At 39.5% G+C, this 26,460-nt stretch overlaps 1 protein-coding gene across 1 annotated transcript; it reads left to right on the plus strand.

Annotated features, from left to right (window-relative positions):
* LTV1 (LTV1 ribosome biogenesis factor) lies at positions 5,927 to 22,821 on the plus strand. Its single transcript, XM_005684864.3, has 11 exons — positions 5,927 to 6,130; positions 7,106 to 7,237; positions 8,102 to 8,275; positions 13,968 to 14,055; positions 16,734 to 16,875; positions 17,219 to 17,471; positions 19,473 to 19,600; positions 20,482 to 20,621; positions 21,359 to 21,411; positions 21,599 to 21,799; positions 21,930 to 22,821. Exons 1-11 carry the CDS (start codon positions 6,128 to 6,130, stop codon positions 22,038 to 22,040), a joined length of 1,425 nt encoding a protein of 474 aa, XP_005684921.1. The 5' UTR covers positions 5,927 to 6,127; the 3' UTR covers positions 22,041 to 22,821.

Below are 26,460 nucleotides of genomic sequence, written 5' to 3' on the forward strand. Positions count from 1 at the left end.
GCTTTAGTTTGTTCCAATTTCTGTTGTATTCAGACAGGGCTCAGTATTTCTAAATTAAAAGCTCAGAGTCCATACCTGTAAAGCAAGAATAAGATAGCTTTTCTAATTGCCTGTAATTTCAACTCCACCTGACTTAAAACTTTTTGTATGCAAGTCCTCATGGTTTGTACCTTTAATTAAAAATATCTGTCTAAAGAATTACTGCTTTAAACAGCAACTTACAGTTTATTTTTACATTTTATTTAAAAATAAGCTGTCTTTTTATGTCTGTCTTTTTGACATCTGAAGAGATTTGAAAATGCTATTTTCATTCACATTATAATGTGTAAAAAATAAGATAGTCCCTTTAGAGTTAGTAATATAGAAAATAAACAGACTTCCTCATTATGCCTACTATTGAATATGTTTACAAGCAAGGAGAGAGCTTGGGAACATATTTTGACTAGAAAAGGAATTGCAATATACTTTTCCTGTTTTTCAGCAGTAGTTAAAAATTATATGTGAACCTCCCTCATGCTCTAAGACAAGAGCAAAGGTATGAGATGGAAGTTGAAAAGCAATTTTGTGTACCTTTATGACAAATGTCCATCTAGTCAAAGCTATGGTTTTTCCAGTAGTCATGTAGGGATGTGAGAATTGGACCATAAAAAAGGCTGAACACCAAAGAATTGATGCTTTTGAACTGTGGTGCTGGAGAAGACTCTTAAGAGTCCCTTGGACTGCAAGGAGATCAAACCAGTTAATTCTAAAGGAAATCAACCCTGAATATTCATTGGAAGGACTGGTGCTGAAATGGAAGCTCCAAAACTTGGGCCACCTGATGCAAAGAGCCATCTCATTAGAAAAGACCCTGATGCTGGGAAAGAATGAAGGCAGGAGGAGAAAGGGACGACAGAGGACGAGATGGTTGGATGGTATCACCAACTCAATGGACATGAGTTTGAGCAAGCTCTGGGAGATGGTGAAGGATAGGGAAGCCTGGTTGCTACAGTTCCATGGGGTCACAAAGAGTTGGACAGGACTGAGCAACTGAAATAAAACAACCCTAGAGAGAGGACTTGTAAGAGAAAAGATCGGGACCAAAAAAATAGAGTAGGTTTGAAAACTGGACCCAAGTATGCTATTAAAACTTAGGGGTGCATCTCCAAGGTAGGTGTAGTAGTTCAACAACCACTTTTCATTTTTCTCACACAAAACCAGTTTCTACATGGAACCATTACTTTCTTTTTTCCTCATAACCAAAATGTTTTATTTCAGGTTTGTAGGGTAAGGGAAAAGAGCCAAAAGAATCAGTAATGGAAACATTACTTTGTAAAACCTAACAGAGGGACTTCCCCACTGGTTAAGACTGCACTTCCAGTGCCGGGGGTGTGGATTCAAGCCCTGATCTTGGAACTAAGATCCCACATGCTGTGCAACACAGCCAATAAATAGATAAAACTGAATGGAGGTAAGAGACAATTTTCTCATTTTCTGCAGTGCTTTCATAGCATCAAATTGATGATATTTTATTAAATTCGACTAAACTCTTCGTGGAACATAAACTCAGACGTGGCATGGAGTTGCTGCCAAGCACTGCTGTCCAGACAACCCAAGTCCTTGTCCAGTTTGTGAACTTTGAAGTCTGTCCTGTAGAAAGTGGACGCCAGCAGTAGAATGCATAAAACTCTAGAGAAAGGTTTAAAATGTAACATTTGTGTAAAGATTTTTTGCTCTTTAGCTACAAGTGGTGCCATTTCTAGGAAGCAAATAGTGGGAGAAAAATTTCAGTCCCTCCTAATAGGATGAGTGGGATGTCACAAAACGGAAGAAAATTCCAGTTGGAGAGAATGATGTAAACAAAGTAATGCTGAAAGAGCCGCTGCTGTATTTGGGGGGAAAATTGGTCTCATTCAATTTGAGTGAAAAATAAAAGGAAGGTAGTGTGAAACTGTGGTCTGTGGTGAAACTGCACAAGATCTTGAGGGCTGACTAAGGCCCCTGGGAAGTATTGAATAGGCAGTGGAGACTCATTGGAAAATTCTGAGTCAGAATAATACGAGAGTTGTCTTTAAGAAAGAATAATATGGTAGCAAGGTTAATAAAGGTTGGAGAAGACTCAGTGAGGCAATGACCAAGATTTCGAAGGAATCAGGGACTGAACTAAAGAGGTAACAAACTTATTAAACTGTGGGAGGGGATCATTTATGGCTTGAATTTGAACTGCTGAGTATACCTACAAGAACAAATGGGGCAAATTATTTTCTACGTTGAGGACTCCCTATTCCAGATTGTCTGACTTGGGCCAACCAAAGTTAAAAGTTCATCCAGGAACACACCGTTAGGTCAACGAGCACTGAAAATGCCAGTTCTTTTCTCTCTAGAGTATTTATTCAATTATGAAGAGTTAACATCTACAGCAATATGCCAATAGGTGTACAGTTGGATCCATGACTCTGAAAGTCAGGAAAAAGGTCTGGGCTATAGAGAGGAAGATGAGACTCATCAGCACATGTAACGGAAGTTGTGGAAAAGGATAAAAACACCCCCGTAGACAATGGGGCCTAAGACTATTAAGAAAGTACTACAATGAAATTTTAATAAACTATTTCTTCATCACCTGACTTTGTCTCCAAGACTGTAAAATCATTTCATTTACACATCATCTGAGTGCTTTGAACACAACTGAAACGTACAAAAAAACACTCAAAAATCATTTTACAATTGGAAAGATATAGTAAAGAAAATTAATTTGGATCAGTCTTTCCAAAGTGTATTCACCAATGAAATGTACGTACTTGTGACTCTAAGAACAGGAGTCAGTAAGCAGAAAGCCAAGCAATATCATTGTGCAGTTAAAAAGAATTTTAAAGAACATACAATTACTATGGACTAGAAGCAAGTAAAAAATCTATGCATGTAATCTAAGTGACATGAAAGGTACCAGAAATGAAAGGAAAGCAAAAGGATTAGGATTCCAGGAAGCCGATAGTTTGGGTCAAGATGCAAGCTTACAGATTCCTATGATGTGAAATGTGAAGTGAGGCAAAGAACATACTCACTGACAGATCTCAGATGCTGAAGGCCCTAGTTTCAGGAGCTGGTGATTCTAAGGCAACGATGATAGGTAAATAATTACACTTAGCTGAGATGAGAACAATTGCTCACCTTCATGGAGCGCTGATCACAAGCCATGCACAGGTCCATGCATTTCACGTGTGGTTTCTCACTTAACCCATCAACAATCCCATGAGGTAAGTGTTAATAATATTCTCATCCCATTTTACATTCAGGTCACTAAACTGAAGGTGTCTTGCCCCAGGTTACACAATAAGAATAAAACAAAGGCAAGAAACCAATTTCAGCTAGTATACCAAGTATATTACTATTATTATTTAATATTATAGGGGGAAATTTGTGCTTCAGTGGAAAATGATGCATGTTTTTAGACAAGCAAACCCATCCAATTCTGATTTGACTTGGCTTTGACTCAGTGTTTATAATAGTATCTCTCTCATAGTGCTATGGTCAGGAAGATCTAAGATAATTCAGGTAAAGTGTCAGGATGTTACTTCATTTAAACAAGTATTTATTGAGTGTACCAGCCAGGCACTATTTTAGGTCCTGAAGATAGATACGGTAGTAAACAAAACAGATCAAAACAAAACCTTCACTCATGAAGCTTAGTCATACTGAATGTGTAGCACATAGGAGTGTTTCTGTATTGATAGTATCCCTGTTACAAAGCATTATTCCAACACAAGTTCTGTGATCCTAAATTGTCTGTAATTTTCACTGTGATAAAAGTATAATATTCCATACAAATTTATAATAGCAATGCATGGGGTGCTCAGATATGTCTAACTCTTTGCAACCCCATGGGTTGTAGCTTGCCAGGCTCCACTGTCCATGAAATTGTCCAGGCAAGAATACTGGAGTGGGTTGCCATTTCCTTCTCCGAGGGATATTCCTGACCCAAGGATGGAACCCATGTCTCTTGTACCTTCTATATTGGCAGTTGGGTTCTTTACCACTGCACCACCATAGGTAGGATATAAAGACACAATTCAAGGAAACTTAGACTTTGGAAAGACACCAACAATTGGGAAGAGGAAATACAAATTTGAAGAAAGGGCTGCTGATAAAACTTGACTACACTACCATCCTCTTTTGCCCAGGAAAAGCTCTGAGAGTGGGCCAGCACCCATCTGAAATCTTGTGGTGGTGATGGGTAGATAATGGTGGTGGTTGTTTAGTTGCTAAGTTGTGCCTGACTCTTGCCACCCCACGGATTGTAGTCTGCCAGGCTCCTCGGTTCATGGGATTCTCCAGGCATGAATACTGGAGTGGGTTGCCATTTCTTTCTCCAGGGGATCTTCCCGACCCAGGAATCAAACCCTGGTCTCCTGCATTGCAGGCAGATTCTTTACCTACTGAGCTACGAGGGAAGCCCTAAGTAGATATGCTTATAGCCTTTGCTCAAACTATGACCAAATGTTTGAGGGATAGCTTGAAAAATAATAAACATTAGTTTCCACCTCCTAAGCTAAGGTATGCAAACACCAAAGAGATTCTGAATATATTAGTCTGAATGCCTCGACTGGCAACAGAGTTGGGGGGAAAGGTTGTTAACTGGATGTTTGAACACAGTTCATTAAGTGGAAAATAAAGACCTGATTAAGCCCAAGTGCTGCCTAGAATAGCAAGGCCCCATTTCATGAGAAATGCTGGACTGGGTAAAGCACAAGCTGGACTCAAGATTGCCAGGAGAAAATATCAATAACCTCAGATATGCACATGACACCACCCTTATGGCAGAAAGTGAAGAAGAGCTAAAAAGCCTCTTGAAAGTGAAAGAGGAGAGTGAAAAAGTAGGCTTAAAGCTCAACATTTCAGAAAATGAAGATCATGGCATCTGGTCCCATCATTTCATGGGAAATAGATGGGGAAACAGTGTCAGACTTTATTTTGGGGGGCTCCAAAATCACTGCAGATGGTGACTGCAGCCATGAAATTAAAAGACTCTTACTCCTTGGAGGAAAAGTTATGACCAACCTAGACAGCATATTAAAAAGCAGAGACATTACTTTGCAGACAAAGCTGTCTAGTCTAGCCAAAACTTTGGTTTTTCCAGTAGTCATGTATGGATGTGAGAGTTGGACCATAAAGAAAGCTGAGCACCAAACAACTGATGCTTTGAACTGTGGTATTGGTGAAGACTCTTGAGTGTTTCTTGGACTGCAAGGAGATCAAACCAGTCCATCCTAATGGAAATCCGTCCTGAATATTCACTGGAAGGACTGATGCTGAAGTTGAAACTTCAATACTTTGGCCACCTGATGTGAAGAACTGACTCATGTGAAAAGACCCTGATGCTGGGAATGAGTGAAGGCAGGAGGAGAAAAGGATGACAGAGAATGAGATGGTTGGATGGCATCACCGACTCCATGAACATGAGTTTGAGTAAGCTCTGGGAGTTGGTGATGGACAGGGAAGCCTGGTGTGCTGCAGTCCATGGGGTCGCAAAGAGTACACGACTGAGCGACTGAACTGAGGCTCCTCCGTTGCTTTGCGTCCCACCCAAAAAGGGAACCTGAAATGTCGGGGACCCAGGAGAGGGGCCACCTTTCTTTTGTGTAGTTTATTTGTGTGCTCTGTTTGTCTTGTTTACGGCGAGGAATAGTCAGGAAATACAACTGTCAATGGGGATGCTAGATCCGTGGCTTCTGTTCTCAGCAGAGGGCGATATAAAAGCAAGTTCGCCCATAAACAGCGACCCCCTCTCGCGCCTCATCTCACACAAGCGCCCACGATTCCCTTCCCCAGCTGATTTATTTACGGACAGAAGAGCCCCGCCCTCCCGTGAGTGGAAACAGCCCCACCCACCAATAGCTTCTCGCGATCCTTGAGCCGGAGTGAGCTTTGCGTAATTTCCGGTCGTGATCCTTCAGCCTTTCGGCGATTGGTCCGTTTCCACGGCCTGCTGAGTGATTTCCAGCCGGTTCCTGGAGCCGCACGTGTGGAGTGGAGTTAAAGACTGGGCGGTGAGCTGATTCTCAGAGGCGTTCGGGAGATACCGTGTCACCGTCCGTCCGACTAGGAGAGTGCTGTCGTCCCTGTTTGGCGTGAGCGCCGCGCGGCTGCAAGCATGGTAAGTAGGAGTTGGGGCGCCCTGGTTTGGCAGAGGCCAGGCTGGGTCCCCTAAGCCAATGGCTTCTGCATCCTGGAACTGGGATGGCACGTCCGAAGGTAAAGGCAGGCGGCTTTGGGCCCATTGTCTCGGTTTGGGTCACCCTCACCACCGCGGGCATAGTTTGCAGTTTAGAGCGGGGCTTCTACGGCCTAGCGTGCCTGTGGAGTAGACAGAAGGGGATGGCCTACGCTTTACCCTCCTAGAGGCCTAACAACCTATAACAAAGCACACAGATGCGACACCCAGTGCTCCGTGACGTCAGGCGGAGAGGGGTTTGCTCGTGTCTCCAGACGTTGCAGTGGCAGGTGTCTGCTCATCTGTCTACTCTGGGGAAGACGAGCTTCTAAGATTGGGCCTACTCAACTGGAATGATCTTTCAGTTTATAAACTCGAGGTTGAGCAGTGAAACGAGAAGGTAGAACGATGGTGAATCCTGTATTTCAACTTCAGCTGTTGTGTCATGGTTTTAATAGTTGGTACAGAAGTGTTTCTCCTGCTTGTAACTCTTCCTCAGATTTTCCTGTGGTGGACTCCCATTCTGGTTCAGACTCTCGGGGACCTTCTCTGAGCCCCTACTTTAAAGTAACTGATGAGTCGTTACCCATTCCTGTGTCTTGTTTTGCTTGCCTTCACCTGAAACCCGGTTCTCGGTGATTTGCCTGTGGAGAACAGGAACTTTAACTTTCCCATCGCCATATTCCCGGCACTGGTAACTAGGTTTGGCACGGAGTACCTCCCCCAAAAAGGTTTGTTGAAGGAAGGTAGTTTGTTGTTTTTTTTTTTTTTAACATAGTTGATGTTTCCTGCCCTGAAAGTGCAAGTTTTGACAGTCTGTTGATCCTTCCCATAACTTATTGAAGATGCCTGTGGGGGGTATAATCAGTGTTTTTTGTTGTTGTTCTGATTTATTACTGTGATTCTGTTTCTTTGAAGCCTCACAGGAAGAAAAAACCCTTTATAGAGAAGAAGAAAGCTGTGTCTTTTCACCTGGTCCACCGGAGCCAAAGAGATCCTTTAGCAGCAGACGAGACTGCACCCCAGAGGGTTCTGTTGCCTACACAGAAGGTAGGTCCTCTTCTATAGCCAGTAAGTTTGTAGGTGGATTGTTGATTGTTTTTAATTATATTAGTCAGCTGCTGTTCTCAGATAACTGATCTTCTGGGAAACAAAATATGTGATTTAATTCTCAGTAAATATGTTCATTTTTACATCATGCATGTTTATTTTGTTGAGAGAATATTTTTATTGGAGATGTTTAAGTGAGCACTCTTGTAGAGTAATGGAAGATATTTACTAATCCATCAGCAACAATGCTTTATGGTGTTATTTAGGGCACAACCATATGCTCAGTCTTTGCTTTCCATGAGATATTGGCATTTCATAACCACAAACTGTATTTTTGCCTCCTGGTCATCTCATGAAATATAAAACTCATGAGTTAGCTTTAGAAAATGCAAGGGAGCTTTTAAGAGGTCGATTTGGTAATTATCAGTCAGAGTATACTTGTTAAGTATGGGTAATGTGGAAGGAAGTATTGGGGAACCCAGGCATATTCAGCTTTGTTGTAAAGCCAATTGGTGTTATGCCTTGAGAAGTTTCTTTGCATATAAATTCAGGAAATTGTACTTACCTTTCAGTGCGCCCTAGTCTTTTAATTCTCCACATAACCTGGTAAAATAGTGTGTGTGTGTTTCTTGGCTTGGATTGTTGTACAGAAGTGTCTAATGGAAGGAAGAACTATTTTCATTCCATTTTAATTTTATGTGGCATCCTGTGTTTCCTGAGTTTGTCAAGAAGTCTTTGTCTCATTCCTATCAGCTAGAGTGTTCATGGGTCATCTGCCCCATGTTCTGAAAGTTGTGCTCATTGGAAGTTTCCTGGGTTTTATCCTTGGAACAGGTACTATGTCCATTTTGTTTATTACCCTAGATAAAAGATGAAGAAAGGCGAGCAGAGCAGAGGAAGTATGGAGTATTCTTTGACGATGACTATGACTACCTGCAGCACCTGAAGGAACCATCTGGCCCCTCGGAGCTCATTCCCACAAGTACCTTCGGTGCACCTTACAGGGGAGATGGGAGAGAAGAGCCTTTAGTAACTTCAGTAAGACTTTTTAGCAATTTGAGTATGAGTGTGTGTGAAGGGCCGTGAGTGAGTAAACCATCACTTTTAAATCACGGTAACTGTTTGAGGCAAAAATTGGTGTCAGCTAGAGAACTGAATCTGCGCTCAATAGTTGGTGCTCATGGGCTCTAAGCACGGGCTTAGCTGATCCCACGGCAGGTGGGATCTTCCAGACCTGGACTCAAACCCATGTCCTCTGCACTGGCAGGCAGATTCTTACCCACTGTACTACCAGGGAAGTCCTTCTTTTTAGTTTAGTATGAGTGTATAGTAAATTTTCCTGTGAAACTTTTATATCACTTTTGGCACTTAAAAAAAAAAAAAGACGAATATATTGGGCTTATAGACAGAAAGGAGAGATACAAAGAGTGTCAATTTCCCCTACTTCTCATCGCGAGTCCTGCCATGGTCTACACTTTTTCCTTGGGGAAGATGTGATCCTAAGCTCCTCCAGTCCATACTTGTTGCTTAAGAAAAGTCAAAAGGGTTAGGCATTAGCATGTTATACCAAAGAGTTATTAACAATAACTGTTCACCTGATCATTCATCCACTAGGTTGTAGCTCTCTTGGGAGGCCACATACCCCATTACCACATCTTTACCAGAACCTATTTCTCTACACCTTCCCCAAGCCTGTTATATCCGGAGTACGATATGTATCTTATTGACTCATTTCCTTCCAATGACCCATTAAAGGAGGGAAAGTGGCTCAATTTCTTTATCCTAAGTAATAAACGTTTTCAGTTTAGTTCAGTCACTCAGTCATGTCCGACTCTTTGCAACCCCATGAATTGCAGCACGCCAGGCCCCCCTGTCCATTACCAACTCCTGGAGTTTACCCAAACTCATGTCCATTGAGTCGGTGATGCCATCCAGATATCTCATCCTCTGTTGTCCCCTTCTCCTCCTGCCCCCAATCCCTCCCAGCATCAGGGTCTTTTCCAGAGAGTCACCTCTTCGCATGAGGTGGCCAAAGTATTAAAGTTTCAGCTTCAGCATCAATCCTTCAATGAACACCCAGGACTGATCTCCTTTAGGATGGACTGGTTGGATCTCCTTGCAGTCCAAGGGACTCTCAAGAGTCTTCACCAACACCACAGTTCAAAAGCGTCTGTTCTTCGGCGCTCAGCTTTCTTCACAGTCCAACTCTCACATCCATACGTGACCACTGGGAAAACCATAGGCTTGACTAGACGGACCTTTGTTGGCAAAGTAATGTCTCTGCTTTTCAATGTGCTATCTGGGTTGGTCATAACTTTCCTTCCAAGGAGTAAGCGTCTTTTAATTTCATGGCTGCAGTCACCATCTGCAGTGATTTTGGAGCCCCCCAAAATAAAGTCTGACACTGTTTCCCCATCTATTTGCCATGAAGTGATGGGACCAGATGCCATGATCTTTGTTTTCTGAACGTTGAGCTTTAAGCCAACTTTTTCACTCTCCTCTTTCACTTTAATCAAGAGGCTTTTTAGCTCCTCTTCACTTTCTGCCATAAGGGTGGTGTCATCTGCATATCTGAGGTTATTGATATTTCTCCCGGCAATCTTGATTCTAGCTTGTGCTTCTTCCAGCCCAGTGTTTTTCATGATATACTCTGCATATAAGTTAAATAAGCAGGGTGACAATATACAGCCTTGACGTACTTCTTTTCCTATTTGGAACCAGTCTGTTGTTCCATGTCCAGTTCTAACTCTTGCTTCCTGACCTACATATAGGTTTCTCAAGAGGCAGGTCAGGTGGTCTGGTATTCCCATCTCTTTGAGAATTTTCCACAGTTTATTGTGATCCACACTGTCAAAGGCTTTGGAATAGTCAATAAAGCAGAAATAGATGTTTTTCTGGAACTCTCTTGCTTTTTCCATGATCCAGCAGATGTTGGCAATTTCCTCTCCGGTTTCTCTGCCTTTTCTAAAACCAGCTTGAACATCTGGAAGTTTACGGTTCACGTACTGCTGAAGTCTGGCTTGGAGAATTTTGAGCATTACTTTACTAGCATGTGAGATGAGTGCAATTGTGCGGTAGTTTGAGCATTCTTTGGCATTGCCTTTCTTTGGGATTGGAATGAAAACTGACCTTTTCCAGTCCTGTGGCCACTGCTGAGTTTTGCAAATTTGCTGACATATTGAGTGCAGCACTTTCACAGCATCATCTTTCAGGATTTGAAATGCTCAACTGGAATTCCATCACCTCCACTAGCTTTGTTCATAGTGATGCTTTCTAAGGCCCACTTGACTTCACATTCCAGGGTGTCTGGCTCTAGGTGAGTGATCACACCATCGTGATTATCTGGGTCTTGAAGATCTTTTTTGTACAGTTCTTCTGTGTATTCTTGTGAAGTCCTAACATTCTTCTGGCTAAATTGTATTGGCCAGTAAAAGATTGTTTAATTCATTTTGGATAAAATTAACCACTATCTAGTTAACTCTTCTAACAGACTAAGACTATTGAAGGGCACTTCAGTGATATTTATAAGGATATGTGGATTATGTTGGAAAAACAAGTGCCATTGGTTTTCAGTAGCATGATGCAAAAATATGGATGGGTCCCATGTGTTTCTTCAGCTGTAACGTGTAACAAACCACCAAAGTGAGTAAACTAGGAGTACTGAATATGCCCTAAAAACAGAAAGTAAAGCAGTACAGAAAGGCAGTGAAGAAATTAGTAATGTGTGATCAGTCCCTGAATTTTTCATGAAGTAAAGCAGGTGCTGTCACAGCAGAGAGCAATTCAGAATCGTTGCAACCACTAAAAAAGTGACAGGCCTTTATCCAAAATGTAGTTACTGTCTAAACTCTATATATGTGATTCTTTTCTCCAAAGGTAATTCATTGAGCACAAGCTGATCTTCCTCTTTTTAACCCCAGAGTCCAAGGATAGATAATCACAAAGTGTTTTAAAAGTACATATTTTACAACAGTTTTTAAAAAGTTATTGTAATATGTATCAAAATTATTAAATTATGCACTTTAAATGGCTGAACTGTGTAATATGTGAACCATATGTCAGTAAATCTTTTAAGAAATAGGATTCTATAGCAGAAAGCCAAATCTTTGCCCATGTTTATGCGCCTGAAAAAACTCTTTTAGAAGCCCTAGGAGCTTACTAGATAGGCCCTTGTGCTCTTCAGTGGCTTTCAGCAGGCTCTGTCTGTGAGCCGGTGAGAGTGTGCAGCTTGGCTTCCTGCCTGCTCCTTGACTGAGGATGGGACAGTTTTGAGGTCCAAGAACACAGTGTAGTGATTCTTACATTGTCAACTGTGTGGTTGAAAATATGAAACTAAAGCTTAGAGACCAGTCAGAAAATATGTGCCAGCCCATGTTGAAGTAGATTGTATGGTGTGCAGAATGAGAGAGTTGACACAGTAAAGTTCCAGAACAGTAATCGGGAAGAGCTTCATGGAGAACAAAGAAACTGAGCTGGCCACTAAAAAGGGTGGATTCTAGTGAAGAGAGAAGGATCATTGCATTCAGAAAGAAGGGACATGAGGTAGTATTGTGGGTCATTGTGTCTAGCACATGTGTGCTCCATAAATTACTTTGAATTAGTCCATGATGTAAGGAACTGGACTTGATTTTATGTGGAGGTTCCATTACTGAGTAACAGTAAGGAATCTGGACACAGAGTAGACAAGGAGTTTTAATCTGGCAGTAATAGCCTTTGACTATGTGGATTACAACAAACTGGAAAATTCTGAAAGAGATGGGAATACCAGACCACCTGACCTTCCTCTTGAGAAATCTGTATGCAGGTCAAGAAGCAACAGTTGGAACTGGACATGGAACAACAGACTGGTTCCAGATAGGGAAAGGAGTACGTCAAGGCTGTATATTGTCATCGTGCTTATTTAACTTATATGCAGAGTACATCATGAGAAACACTGGGCTGGATGAAGTACAAGCTGGAATCAAGACTACTGGAAGAAATATCAATAACCTCAGATATGCAGATGACATCACCCTTACAGCAGAAAACAAAAAACTAAAGACCGCTTGATGAAAGTGAAAGAGAAGAGTGAAAAGTTGGCTTAAAATTCAGCATTCAGAAAACTAATGGCATCTGGTCCCATCACTTCATGGCAGATAGATGGGGAAACAGTGGAAATAGTGACAGGCTTTATTTTGGGGGGCTCCAAAATCACTGCAGATGGTGACTGCAGCCATGAAATTAAAAGACGCTTGCTTCTTGGAAGGAAAGATAGGACCAACCTAGACAGCATATTCAAAAGCAGAGACATTGCTTTGCCAGCAAAGATCTGACTAGTCAAAGATATGGCTTTTCCAGTAGTCACGTATGGATGTGAGAGTTGGGCTATAAAGAAAGCTGAGTGCCAAAGAATTGATGCTTTTGAACTGTGGTGTTGGAGAAGACTCTTGAGAGAGTCCCTTGGACTGCAAGGAGATCCAACCAGTCCATCCTAAAGGAAATCAGTCCTCAATGTTCATTGGAAGGACTGATGCTGAAGCTGAAATTCCAATACTTTGGCCACCTGATGTGAAGAACTGACTCATTTGAAAAGACCCTGATGCTGGGAACAATTGAAGGTGGGAGAAGGGGACGACAGAGGATAAGATGGTTGGATGGCATCACTGTTGCAATGGACATGAGTTTGAGTAAACTCCGGGAGTTGGTGATGGACAGGGAAGCCTGGCATGCTACAGTTCATGGCATCTCAGAGTCAGACACGACTGAACGACTGAACTGAATAAAAGATGGGACTAGATGTAGATTAAGCAACATCTAACTGTCATCTGTGCCCTGGTTAGCCATGAGTAAGATGGTGCCCAGGAAATAGATGTGAAGTAACTGTATGCAGAAGTTCAAAACAGTGAGTGGGTAACAATGATATATGATCTTCCTAGGATTTAAGCAGCCAATTCAGAGAAAAGTTGTGCCAATACCAGAGCTGAGGACATTACCTCTGGTTTAGGTAGGAGGAGACTAATTTTGTTTTGAAATTTGAAGAGTGGCGTTGTGAGACCAGGATTTGAATCCCCCAAACCTCACTTAACTAGTCTCAGGCAATCATGCCATTTAACCTTTCATAGCTTGTGTTTGACTAAAACATGCTGACAACTCATGGAGTCGATAGGATTAAGTGAAGTGATATACTAGATTAAGTTTTGTGAAGTATTACAAGGAAGTTGCTTTTGAGATGATGGGGATATGCATGTTCAAAATTGGTAACTGGAGTATAAGTGAGACAATGCAGAATATGGTTATGTTAGTAGAATTGCCGTAACAAATTACCACATATTACCACTGGGTGGCTTAAAACAACGGGGATGTATTCTGTCACAAGAAGTCTGAAAGCAAGCTTTTGGAAGGTTGTTCCTTCTCGGGGCCTCACAGGAAGAATCTTTCTGTGCCTGTCTCCTAGTTTCTGGTAGTTGCCAGCAATCCTTAGTTTCCTGTTGCCTGTAGGTATAGCACTCCAGTCTTCCTCCATCTTCATACGCCTTTCTCCCTTGTGTGTCTTATTGTCTTCACGTGGCCTCCTTATAAGGACACACCATCATCCAGTATCATCTCATCTTAACTAATTACATCTGTGAGGAACCTGTTTCCAAACCAGGTCACTTTCTGAACTGGATGGACATGAATTTGGGGGGAACTTCAACTCTTAGTAGTTCAAAAGTATTTCTAAATCTAACCATTGCATAATTTATTTTTCAAGACCAGTGGAATTAAGTTGCCTTCCTCAGTGTTTGCATCAGAGTTTGAGGAAGATGTTGGATTGTTAAATAAAGCAGCTCCTGTTTCAGGTATGTATAATTTTAACTTCAAGTGGACAGAGCTTTATTTTACAAAAAGCAACATATAGTAATGATACAAAGTTTTTCTGTACCTGATAAAGTGTTGGAACAGTTGAGATGTATTTGAATTCAGATTAGAAATCATTAAATTAGGAAGGGTAACTGTGATCAGCGTCTCTTTTTTGCCATCAAATTCTTAATCTTTAAAGTTCCTATTTGGAGAGAAAAGTGGGAAAATTATTTTTGGTGATCTAGTAGGGGAATTTTAGCCTTGACCTAACCTCTCACAAAGGAAACAGTGATAACTCAGCCTTACATTCATGTCGTGCAGTCATGAAAATACTTAATCTGTTTGCGTTCAGAATTTATCCCAAGAGTGTAGAGAAGTATTTTATAGAAGTCCATCTTACCGTTTATTCTAGATACACCAAAAATTAATAATGTTTGGGCTCTTTTTTGCAGTACCAGGACTAAAATGAACAAACAGAAGTCCACAGATGTGGTGTTTGATATTTCTTACTAAACTGCCTTAATTATTGACCAACACTTGTCATGTGTCATTCATTCATTTAATCCATTCTGCAAATTTTTTTAGTTGCACTATGACCGAGTTTGGGTTAAATCAGAAAAAAACATTGTCTCTGACCTCTTAATTATCATCAGCTGGGAGAGATAGACAAAGAATGGGAAATTACAATCATAGTACAAATGAATGAATTGTTGTAAAGCCCCAAAGATGTCGTGATTGATGTCTTAGGTAGAACTTAAGTAGGTAGATGGAGGTGGGGTGAGGAAGAGAGGATACTCCAAGAAAAAGCATAAATATAGGAATCTGCACACCTTTTATCTGTAGTAGGCCTGGAAGGAAGGGTAAGGGTTAATGTGAAACAAGGCTGGAGGTCAAGTAATGGCCACTCTGTGAAGGGTGTTGAAAGCCATGTCAGTTTACAGGTTTGAACTAGAAAGTGTTTCTAGGACTAATATTTTTACATATAGAAGAACACAGCCAAAGAAACAGGTTGGGATTTGATAAAATCTCATAGTCTAAAAGGACAAAAAGTCTGAAAAGACAGGAGTTTCACAGGCTACAGATACTTGTTAGGTTGGTGCAAAAGTAATTGTGATTTGCATTATTGAACTTTGCCCTTTGATATGGGAATCCATTCTTTAGCAAAAGTGGTTATGTTATACATCATTTTAATGTGCATTTCCTGCTTTATGTGTTTTTTTACTAATGACATATTACTTGCTGTTCATTTCATGTTTATTTTAGACTGTAGAAATGATGTTAGACAAAAAGCAAATTTGAGCAATTTTTTTTTTTTTTTTTTTTTTTGAGTTCAAAACTGGGTCATGGTCGTAAAGCAGTGGAGACAATTCACAACATCAGCTACTCATTAGGCCCAGGAACTGCTAAGAAACTTATAGTGCAGTAGTAGTTGAAGAAGTTTTGCAAAGGAGACGAGAGCCTTGAAGATGAGGGAGCATAGTGGCCGATGAGAGAAGGTTGATAGTGACCAATTGAGAGCAACCATCACAGCTGATCCTCTTACAGCTCCCCGAGAAGTTGCCAAGAACTCGGTGTTAACCATTCTACTGTCATTCGATATTTGAAGCAAATTGGAAAGATGAAAAGGCTTGATAAGTGGGTGCCTTGTGAGCTGACTGAAACTCAAAAAAATCATTTTGAAATGTCTTTTATTGTACGCAGCAATGAACCATTTCTTGATCAGATTGTGACATACAGTGAAAAAGTGGATTTGATACAACAGCTGGAGATAACCAGCTCTGTGGTTGAATGGAGAAGCTCCAAAGCAATTCCCAAAGTCAAACTTGCACCCCAAAAAAGGTCATGATCACTGTTTGGTGGTCTGCTGCTGGCCTGATCCACTGCAGCTTTCTGAATCCCACCAAAACCATTACAGCTGAGAAGTATGCTCAGCAAATCAATGAGATACACCAAAAAATGCAAAGCCTACAGCCAGTATTGGTCACATAATGGGCCTAGTTCTCCACAGCAACACTTGATCACACATCACACAACCAACACTTCAGAAGCTGAATGAATTGGGCTACAAAGTTGTACTTCATATGCCATATTTGCTTGACCTCTCGCCAACTACCACTTCTTCAAGCATTTCAACAACTTTGCAGGGAAAATACTTCCACAACCAATAGGATGTAGAAAATACTTTCTGGGAGTTCACTGAATCCTGAATCATGGATTTTTACACTATAGGAATAAGCTTATTTCTCATTAGCAAAAATGTGTTGATTATAATGGTTCCTACCTTGATTAATAAAGATGTGTTTGAGCCTAGTTATAATGATGTAAAATTCACAGTCCAAAACCACAACTACTTTTGTACCAGCCTAATAATTTGTTTCTTCTAACAGGTGAACTTAAAGCCCAATTTTTTCCTGTGGGTAAAAGCTTTGAATTTTGCTAAATAGACAAAGCTTAATATTTTAGATCTATGTTTTACCAGTGAGTATTTGAACCAGAGGGACTTTTTCTTTTTTAAATTTTCTTGCAGTTATGTTTTTATTCCTGAACTTTTAAAAATTTTAGTCACTGTTTTTTAGTATGTAGAGTCAGGCATGTAATAGCTGCCGAATTATATTAGTTAAGTGAATGAATCATGCTTTCTTGGGAATTACTGCTCAATTTTTGTTTTTTCTTCTAGGACCTCGGTTAGATTTTGATCCTGACATTGTTGCAGCTCTTGATGATGATTTTGATTTTGATAATCCGGATAACTTACTTGAAGATGATTTCATCCTTCAGGCCAGTAAGCCAACAGAAGAGGAAGAGGGAATGGAGATACAGTACGTGTGGCTTGTTTTGAAGCAGGAATGCCCTGACTGTTGCTTCCGTAGGACTATAACCATTAGTTATAGCTGGAAGAGACCTTTGAGAGCGTTCAGTCTGAGTCTTCTCATTTTAGGACTTGAGGTCCCTACAAGCCATCAATAGATGGGGCTAAAGTCCAAGTCGCTTGATTGCTAGTTCATTAGTTTTCCAACCAAATCATACAGGTCAAACAGCACAGCTGTTCTTGCCTAAACAAGCATCCTGCCTGAAATACCCTCAAATTTTACTTGTGTAAAGTCATTTGGTTCTGTTGTTTTTCAAGTTGTTTTGACAGTTAACTTATGGCTCTGACTTTAGGAAATCTGAGGCCGAAGATGACAGTGAGTGGGAAGATGTGGGTGATGAGGAAGGAGGTGGTGATGACAGTAGATACGACCGTGCAGGCTCATCAGATGAGGATCTGTCTGCCCCTGGCAAACCTCTTGGGGCTGTAGAAAATCACTTCTTCTGGGAAGAGGAAACAAAAAGTCGCTTTACTGAGTATTCCTTGACGTCCTCAGTCATGAGGAGGAATGAACAGTTGACCCTACATGATGAGAGGTTTGAAAAGGTAAGGTTTCCAAATGGGGAGCCTTTTAACACCAGTTCCTAGTATACATTATGGCATTGGAACCCAAAGCTAGAACTTTCAGTGTTAGACTGTGTCTTTTAATAACAGATCATAAAATGGCCCCAGTTTTCATTCTGGAAAGAATGTGTTTAAGTCAGAAAGTGACTGATCAAACCTCCTGACATTCCTCGTAGAATCTGATAATTTGATTCTGAACCTCTCTGATCCTAATCTCTTAAGAGTATGTTATCTTCAAGCATTGGCCAGGGCATAAACAAAATTCTATTTTTTTCCCTTTTCTTTTGTTTTTTGAGTGTTTTTCTTACTGTTATATCCCAAGACCAATATGGTATCTGGCGTATGGCAGAAGTTCAGACTGTTAAATAAATGATGAATAAATTCCTTCAAGGAATACCTAAGATAAAGGTTCTAACTTTGTCTTTTCAGTGAGTATTCATTTCCCTCTTTTCTCCAAGAAATAGGCAAACTGTTATTAATAACCTCACTTTTCAGGAGTTACATCACCCCTTAATTCTTCTACAAACCCTGACAGTGTTTACAGCATTTGAATAATACAGTAAATATCATCTAAACAAAGAGTGAAATCTGTGCATTAACACCATTTATTTACACAATCTATTAGCTTGCATAATCATTGAATATGGAAGTATCTGAAATATTCTGAGGTAAAGATTTCTGCCTAGGATTTGTTCAAGCTGAACAGAATGACTGCCTTTCTTTTTAAAAATTAAACTATAGTTGAGGTACAATGTTATATAAATAACAGGTATACAGTATAGTGGTTCACAGTTTTAAAGATTATATTCCATTTATATTTATTATGAAATATTTATAGTTGTAAAATATTGGCTATTGTACAGTATGTCCTTATTTTATACCTAATAGTTTTTATGCATCTTAATTTGCCCCTATTTTGCCCCTCGTCCCTTCCCTCTCCACTGGTAACCACTAGTTTGTACTCCATATTGAGTATTTTTTGTATTCACTAATTGCATTTTCTTAGGTTCTGCATATAAGCAATATCATACAGTATTTGTCTTTCACTTAGCGTAATACCCTTCAAGTCCATCCATGTTGCTGCAGATGGCAAAATTTCATTCTTTTTTATGTCTGAGTAGTAGTCTTGTGTGTGTGTGTTTATAGGTGTGTATACACATACCACATCTTTATTCATCTGTTGATGGGTGCTTAGGTTCCTTCTGTGCCTTAGCTATTATAAATAGTGCTTCTATGAACATTGGGATACACATATCTTTCCAAGTTAGTGTTTTTGTTTCTTTCAAATATATACCCTGAAGTGGAATTGGTGGGTCATATGGTAATTCTGTTTTAGTTTTTTGAGAAGCTTACATAGTGTTTTCTATATTGGCTACATCTATTTGCATTCCTACCAACAGTGTACAAGGATTCCCTTTTCCCCACATCCTCACCAGTATATGTTATTTTTATTGTTTCTGATAGCCATTCAAACAGGTGTGAGGGGATACCACATTATAGTTTTGGTTTGCATTTCCCTGCTAATTGGCAATTTTGAACATCTTTTATGGCCTGTTGACCATCTGTATTTCCTCTTTGGAATAATGTCTGTTTATGTCTTCTGCCCATTTTTAATCAGATTATTTGGGCTTTTTTTTTTTTTTTTTTGGTGTTGAGTTTTATGAACTGTTTATGTATATTGGGTATTAACCTTTTAATGGTCTTAACATTTCCAAATATTTTCTCCCATTGTGTAGGCGTTTTTTTCTTATATCAGTGGTCATTTTCATGTTAAATGAAAGCCTATTTTCAGTCTTGATGTCAGTTTTAGAATGCTGAGTAGAATGTCTTCCACATCATATGATTACGGTGCTAAATCTCTCCTAATACTTGATTAGTTGATCTCATGGTAGTCCTTAAATATTGTACAGGAGTAAAATTAACATTTAAATGCTATAGTCTTTACATTCACTTTTCATGTTATGTTTTCTCTTTACATTCAAGTTTTATGAGCAATATGATGATGATGAAATTGGAGCTCTGGATAATGCTGAATTGGAAGGTTCCATTCAAGTAGACAGCAATCGCTTAGAGGAAGTTTTGAATGACTACTATAAAGAGAAGGCAGAGAAGTATGGTGACTTTTCTTTGACTTCTTGCTTGTTTTCATTTTCAAATAAAGTCTGTAATCGCACAGCAAAATCTCAAAAATTACTCAGTCAGAATCCGTGTTTTGAAAATAATACATTTTCCCTAACCTTTCACTTGTATTTTGCTATTAAGAGTCCTGAAGCTGAATATAACAGTAAGTGGAAACACTGAGAGCCACTTTCTGTAGCTTTGACCTGAGTCATGATGGAATAACAGGATTAAAGTACAAGGTCACGTACACTTGGAGGATATGGTACTTCTAGTCTCTTCGGCTGAAGAACCATTCTGACTTCTCAGTATATATACTCTTCATCTTCATGAAAAGGTGTTCTGAGAAGTAGATCAGAGTTTGTCTCTTCAACCTGATTAGCATAACTTTCTAGCTGAACGTTGTGGTAAATCATCACCCACATCAAGGTGATTTCTCTGAGAGAAACTAATGAGGTGTTTACATCTGCTCAAAAGGTCTGTGTTGCCTGATGACTATCATATGTAAATCCCAGTGCAGGACAAGGGTTACATTTTTTGAGTTATTTGAATACTTTGATGAGACAGATGGGCTAATGCTTTTCAAGGCTTTAAAAAAGATAATGTTATATAGGAAAACTTCCATCTTGTTTAATGTGCTAAAACTGTGTTAAGATACAGATAGGTTTTTCCTTCCTGTCAGCAGAATGACAGGGGAAAGGCAAGGCTGGATAGAGCTAATTGTGACAGGAAGTAACAGATGGGGCAAATGAGTCTGTGAATTTGAAAAAAGGCTGTTGTTTCCTTAGCTAGTAGTTTCAGTAACATATAGTGTAATAATAAGTGGTATTTTTTTCCCCTCCTCTATCTTCATTTTGGAAAACTCAACCAAAAGTTGTGTAAAACTGAATACTCTTGAACCCTTCGAGGATCAGGACCTGCCAGTGAATGAGCTAGATGGGTCTGAGGAGGAAGAGATCGTTACTGTAGTTCTTGAAGAAGCCAAAGAAAAGTGGGATTGTGAATCTATTTGTAGTAAGTATCTTAAGTATCTGTTTTACTGCTGAAAGTACAGTAATAATTTTAAAGTACTGAATACATTGACTTTTTGGAAAAGTACATATTTTGGGAAAATATTTCAGTTTGTTTTTGTTCAGTCACTAAGTGGTGTCTGACTCTTTTGTGACCCCATGGAACTGCAGCACACCAGGTTTCCCTGAACCCTCACTCTCTCTCGCAGTTTGCTCAAACTCCTGTCCTCAGTGTTTCCCAGCATCAGGATCTTTTCTAGTGAATTGGCTCTTCACATCAGGTGGCCAAAGATTTGGAGCTTCAGCATCAGTCCTTTCAGTGAATATTCATTTCAGTTCAGTTCAGTCAGTCGCTCAGTCGTGTCCGACTCTTTGCGACCCCATGAATCGCAGCACGCCAGGCCTCCCTGTCCATCACCAACTCCCGGAGTTCACTCAGACTCACGTCCATCGAGTCAGTGATACCATCCAGCCATCTCATCCTCTGTTGTCCCCTTCTCCTGCCCCCAATCCCTCCCAGCATCAGAGTCTTTTCCAATGAGTCAACTTTTTGCATGAGGTGGCCAAAGTACTGGAGTTTCTTAGTTGTAAATCGAAATATTTAAAAATGTAGCAGACACAATTGTTATTTTGAACTGTGAAAACACTAAAGAATATAGGAGGAACTCGGTAATGTTTTCGCTGAACTGAAAGTGGACTTGTTAATACATGATTTTTGTGTGTTTGTGTTTTTTTTTTAAGGTACATACTCAAATTTATATAACCATCCACAGCTTATCAAATATCAACCAAAGGTAAGGCATAGTGTTCTGAGCTATTTGAAGTATGCAGTGTAGGAACGAGTGTACAGATTATTTTCTCAGGGCTTTACCTCTTTGTGGCTTTCAACACCATTGTGACAAGCAACAATATGTGCCATTAGTGAGCTGTTTTTTAGTAGGAGTGGAAAAGAACCCGATTTCCATTTTATCTTTCTTTCAGCCCAAACAAATCCGACTATCTTCTAAAACAGGAATACCTCTCAATGTCTTACCTAAGAAAGGACTCACAGCAAAGCAAGTTGAACGAATGCAGATGATCAATAACAGTGATCTCCCTAAGATGTCAACCCAACCACGTTCTAAAAGTGAAAGCAAGGAGGACAAAAGAGCACGAAAGCAAGCTATCAAAGAAGAGCGCAAGGTAAACTAGTCTCAGATGTGAGATTCAGAAAGAGCTGGGGCGGCGCAGGTATGCTCATGGGGAGTTTCTTTTGTAAAGTTAGTCTACGTCAGTGTGAAGATCTGAGTGACATGAACATTTTCTTGCACAGGAACGGAGAGTGGAGAAGAAAGCTAACAAATTAGCCTTCAAACTGGAGAAAAGAAGGCAGGAAAAAGAGCTGCTGAACTTGAAGAAGAATGTTGAGGGGCTAAAGCTATGATAGTGGAACATTTAAGATAAGGTGCTTTCCCCATTAGGGACTTAAACATTAAAAAATGAACGAGGATCTTCAAAGAGAGAAAACTGTTCAGTCTGCCATTTTTATTGGCAGGTATTTTTTGAAAAACAAAAAACAGTACAGTATTTGTATTTATATCACCAGGTTTTCTCTGCCAGCTGTCTTGTAAATATGGTAATATTTTAGAATTTAATATGGGCTTAAATTTGCTTAAATAAATAACAGTGGACATGAAATGTTTGGATAAATTAAAGGAAAAATATCTTCGTAACGTAAATGGAATTGATTTATTCTTCATTTATTTGTACAGTTGTCCCAGTTGCCTTTTGCAGATGTTCTCAAATATTTCTTTGAAAGCTTTCCACTCCTTTTCAAGACTTAAGTGGTTTGATTTCCTGTATGTTGAAAAGTAACCCAGTTAAAAATTCAAATTTGAAACAAGAGTGGCAAGAAAAGCTTCCTTGAGAAGGTTCCACTGGTTGGAAGCTAAATTTCCCATTGCTGTATGCAAAGGGTTATTTCAAAAGGGTGGTAAAACAATATCAAGGTCATTGGGACTCAGTTACTGGCTGACTTGTTTTTGGAATTTAGGAACAGTGAAGACAGGAAACAAGAAATAATCAAGAAAACTTCCTTGGCTTCAGTGAGTACCTGGCTCAAAATCAGAAATATTTACTTAAGTTCAAACTAGAGAGCTTGTCTTTTCAGTATTATTTAATGCTTGGAACCATTCATACTGATTAAAATACATAGTTGAAAAAACTCCCGGTCTTTTGGTGAGATTTTTTTTTAACTTTTTCAAGGCTCAAGCAATGATACCATCACAATTGTTAATTATTTGGTAAGTGTGACTTTCTTGCAACAGACAAGTTGTTAGTGATCCTTGTTCATGTGTCTGTGACTAATGCTTTGTTAACTGGACTGTTCTGAAAAAAAAAAAAAAAAAAATCTGGACACTGTTGGTCTGAGCAGGGTACAGAATGGCTGGGGCCCAACCATTCTTAGCAGGTAAGCTATATTTGATATCTAAATTATTAGGAAGTGCCTTCATCTGTAATTTAATTGTGGCTTTTCCTAAGCTGATAGGTGTTATCTTTCTCTGTATGTTATGTATTCTAAATCTTAAGTAATTACTGTAGAATTTAAAGAGTTGTGGAAAACAGTAGCATTAAGTGCTCTACTGACATTGATACAAAAAAAAATTTGCTGAAGAGCTTGTTACAGAAGTAGAAAACTGGAGAGCATGAATTTAAATGCCAACCTGTAGAAGCAAAGGGCCAGATGATGATTTATATTTGTTTTGGGAATGTACTAAATCCTAAAGAGATGACCATATATTTTGGTAGCTGTCTCATTTGGAGGTTTTTTAAACCACAAGAATCTTAACAAGATGTGGAATGTTACTTTGACTTGGTGGTGTTCACACTCCATCTGTGGAACTTCTAATTTTACCACACCTGACTCAAATGGTTTAAGTCAACATGTTATATATTTTGCAGTTAGGAGAATGTGACTAAAAACCATTAGTCTTCCTGAGAAACATTGTGATTTGGGCAGATTATCTTCCAAATATAAAGATCTTGATTTTAATCAGGAACATAAGTTCATAACTTTTTGAAATATTTATGATGTGAGTCATGTATAAACAATGGTTGGAAACTTCAGCTCTATGTTTAAATGTATGGTGTCCTAAGTAATAAGGGAGTTTCACCTTCAAGGACAGCATTGTCCAAGGGGGCAGGGTGTGTGCAACAAAATATGACCAGCAATGTCAAGTCATTGCGATAAGTATCACTTGAAATGAGAATCTTGGTACTTGCTGTTCCCTCTGAAGTGCCCTTAACTGTAAATAAATCTTCTTAAGGGTGATACTCAATTGTCACCTACCCCATAAACTTTTCCCTGACCATGTTTTTCATAATAGCTCAAACCTTTCTCTGCATTCTTTATGTTCCTTTCTTTTTTTATGTTCTCTGTAACATCTTTTGGCATCTGAGATGTTATCTTTTCAGTCTCTCACTAGAACACACTGAGGGCAGAGTATTTTTCTTTACAAAGTTATCTCCAGTGTCTAGAACAGAGCTTGGCGTTCAGTAAGTGATTAGTAAGTAATATAAAATGAATGGCTATTTGGACAGATATTTCAGAAAAGAATTGCTTAAATTTAAAAGGACCTAGATTCAGTCTTAGCCAGAAAGAAGGCCTCAGGCATCCCAGATAGTGGTTAAAAATTACTTAAGAATTTGCCTGCTGTATTTTAAGGACCTATTTTGTTTAAACACTGTCTGTAATTGGTATAAAGTCACTTTTTTGGATACTTTAGAACTTATTTTACAAGTCAAAGTATCGAGAGCTGTTATAATTTATGCCACCTATGACGTATCCACACATCCATTGTGATGTCATCAGATCACTTCAGGTGACCACTACAGAACTTTATAAAGATTGTCAGTAACTTTGAATTATCAATGCTTTTATATTCCTTCTTGTGTGTTGCCATTAGTATATTTTATTCAGCTTACTTGTTCCAGTTAAAGGTCAGAAGAAGGTAAAGATTCTAATGGCCTTGATTTTTACTTGTAAAACTTACAGGAGAATATATAATAAACATTCCAGTTATTCAAGTTAAGTAGAACGAGTTATTCAAGTTAAGAAATAGAACACAGAAACCACCTGTGTGTTTTTATTCAATTTATTCTTCCCTTTGGTAACTCTTACAATCTAGACTTTTATATTAATCGACATCTGCATGGTATCCCTATGAACACAATATCTTGTTTAGCTTTGAACACCTGAGAAGCACAAGTCTAGGTCAGTGACTCTTTGATCAAGGCATCCTTGAGAAGATAGCTGAATAGTCTGAGTCTTCAGCTCCTAGTGTTTAAGGAACCCCATGTGTAGATGTCTGAACTGGGTGATGAGTGAGTCCTGGGAACACAAGTCACCACAGTTGGAGCATCCTGGATCTCCTGCCAAAATAGGCTTAGCGGCTGTCTGCTTAGTCGTTTTGTTTTCTGCTTCTCCACTTAGCATGACCTCTCTCCGTCTCTGAAGAGATGAGTGCAGAGCCTTCCTGTGGAGTGAGATGAGTCTCCTCAGCTGATCTAGACATCAATATGAAGAGCAAGTAGGCACTTTTCTGGGATTTGGTCAAGTAAACCAAGTACAGAACAGAATGAGAGCCAGATAAATATAGGAGATAGTATCCTTAGATTACAAAGGCTGTGAATATCTAGGTTCTGACTACCTTCAGCATATCTGTATCTTGGTCACTCTCCTCCAGTCGGAGCTGGTTGCTTCTCTAGCTCCGGGGCCCAGCTGTCGTCCTGTCATCCTTCTCCCCCTTGTGTTGAATGCCTGTTGCTGTATCTCGTACTCACCATGTGGAGTATATATCCTCCAGTAATTCTTGAGACAGAGAACATAGGATGTAGTCTTTGAAGGCTTACTTGTCTGGAAATGTGTTCTACCCCCATATCTGATTGGTAGATTGTATGGGTATGAAACTCTAGATTGCAGGTTATTTTCCATCAGAAGTTTAGAAAAATTTTCCCTGCTTATTTTCATTTTTATTGTTTGTGAATCTGAAACCATTCTGACTCCTGATACTTTGTAAGTTAACTTTTTTCTAAGTCAATAGAATCTGTCTCCAGTGTTATAAAATTTTACAATAATACTGGTACAGATCTATTTTCATTTGTGCTGTATCTTAGGAGACTGATGTCCTTTCACTTCTGGAAATAGTTTAAAATTATTTTTATTTTCTTCCTTGTATTTTCTCCTTTGTCTCCTGAATTTCTATTTTGGAGTAGGACCTTCTGGAGAGGTACTGTAATTTGCTTATGTTTCAGTATTTCTGTCATTTTACTCTACTTTTAGGGAGACTCCACTAATTCTGCCTGCAATTTCTCATGTAAGGCTTTTAATTTCTAAGAGCTTGAATTCTCCTTTATAGTGTTTGCTATGGGCTTACATGCTGGAGACTTCCCTCAGATCTTTGGAAATTCTTGTCTGTTGTTCACAGTTAAGATTGGAGGAAGAAAACACTGGAGACTGAATGGATGGGTAGCATCAGATGATTTTGAGCTTTTATTGTAGGGTGGTCTGGGGTGAGCTGTTTCCTGAATCTTCCCAGTGTCAGTATCTTTAGCTCTTTCTCCATGGAATGATTATATTCTCAGGAAAGCTTGCATCCTGCCTTGAGAGTAAGGGTCTGGCAGGCAGAGTTCTGTGAGCCAAGTAGAGGAAGGTGGGTGTGGGATATTTTCTGCTTTCAGCATCACTGTAAATGAGATTAATCACTAGATTATGCACACATATGTCACATATGCAGTTAGTCCTCATTAACCATGGAGTTCCTCTTTGCAAATTGACCTACTCCATAAAATTTATAATCAGTAGT

Source organism: Capra hircus, chromosome 9, assembly GCF_001704415.2.
Source record: "Capra hircus breed San Clemente chromosome 9, ASM170441v1, whole genome shotgun sequence".
NCBI classification, from domain to species: Eukaryota; Metazoa; Chordata; class Mammalia; order Artiodactyla; family Bovidae; genus Capra; species Capra hircus.

Coding starts and splice junctions, on each gene's coding strand:
- LTV1 (XM_005684864.3), top strand. Junction 8,276..13,967: donor AAGAGCCTTTAGTAACTTCA/GTAAGACTTTTT, acceptor TTATTTTTCAAG/ACCAGTGGAATTAAGTTGCC. Junction 16,876..17,218: donor GAAGAGGGAATGGAGATACA/GTACGTGTGGCT, acceptor CTCTGACTTTAG/GAAATCTGAGGCCGAAGATG.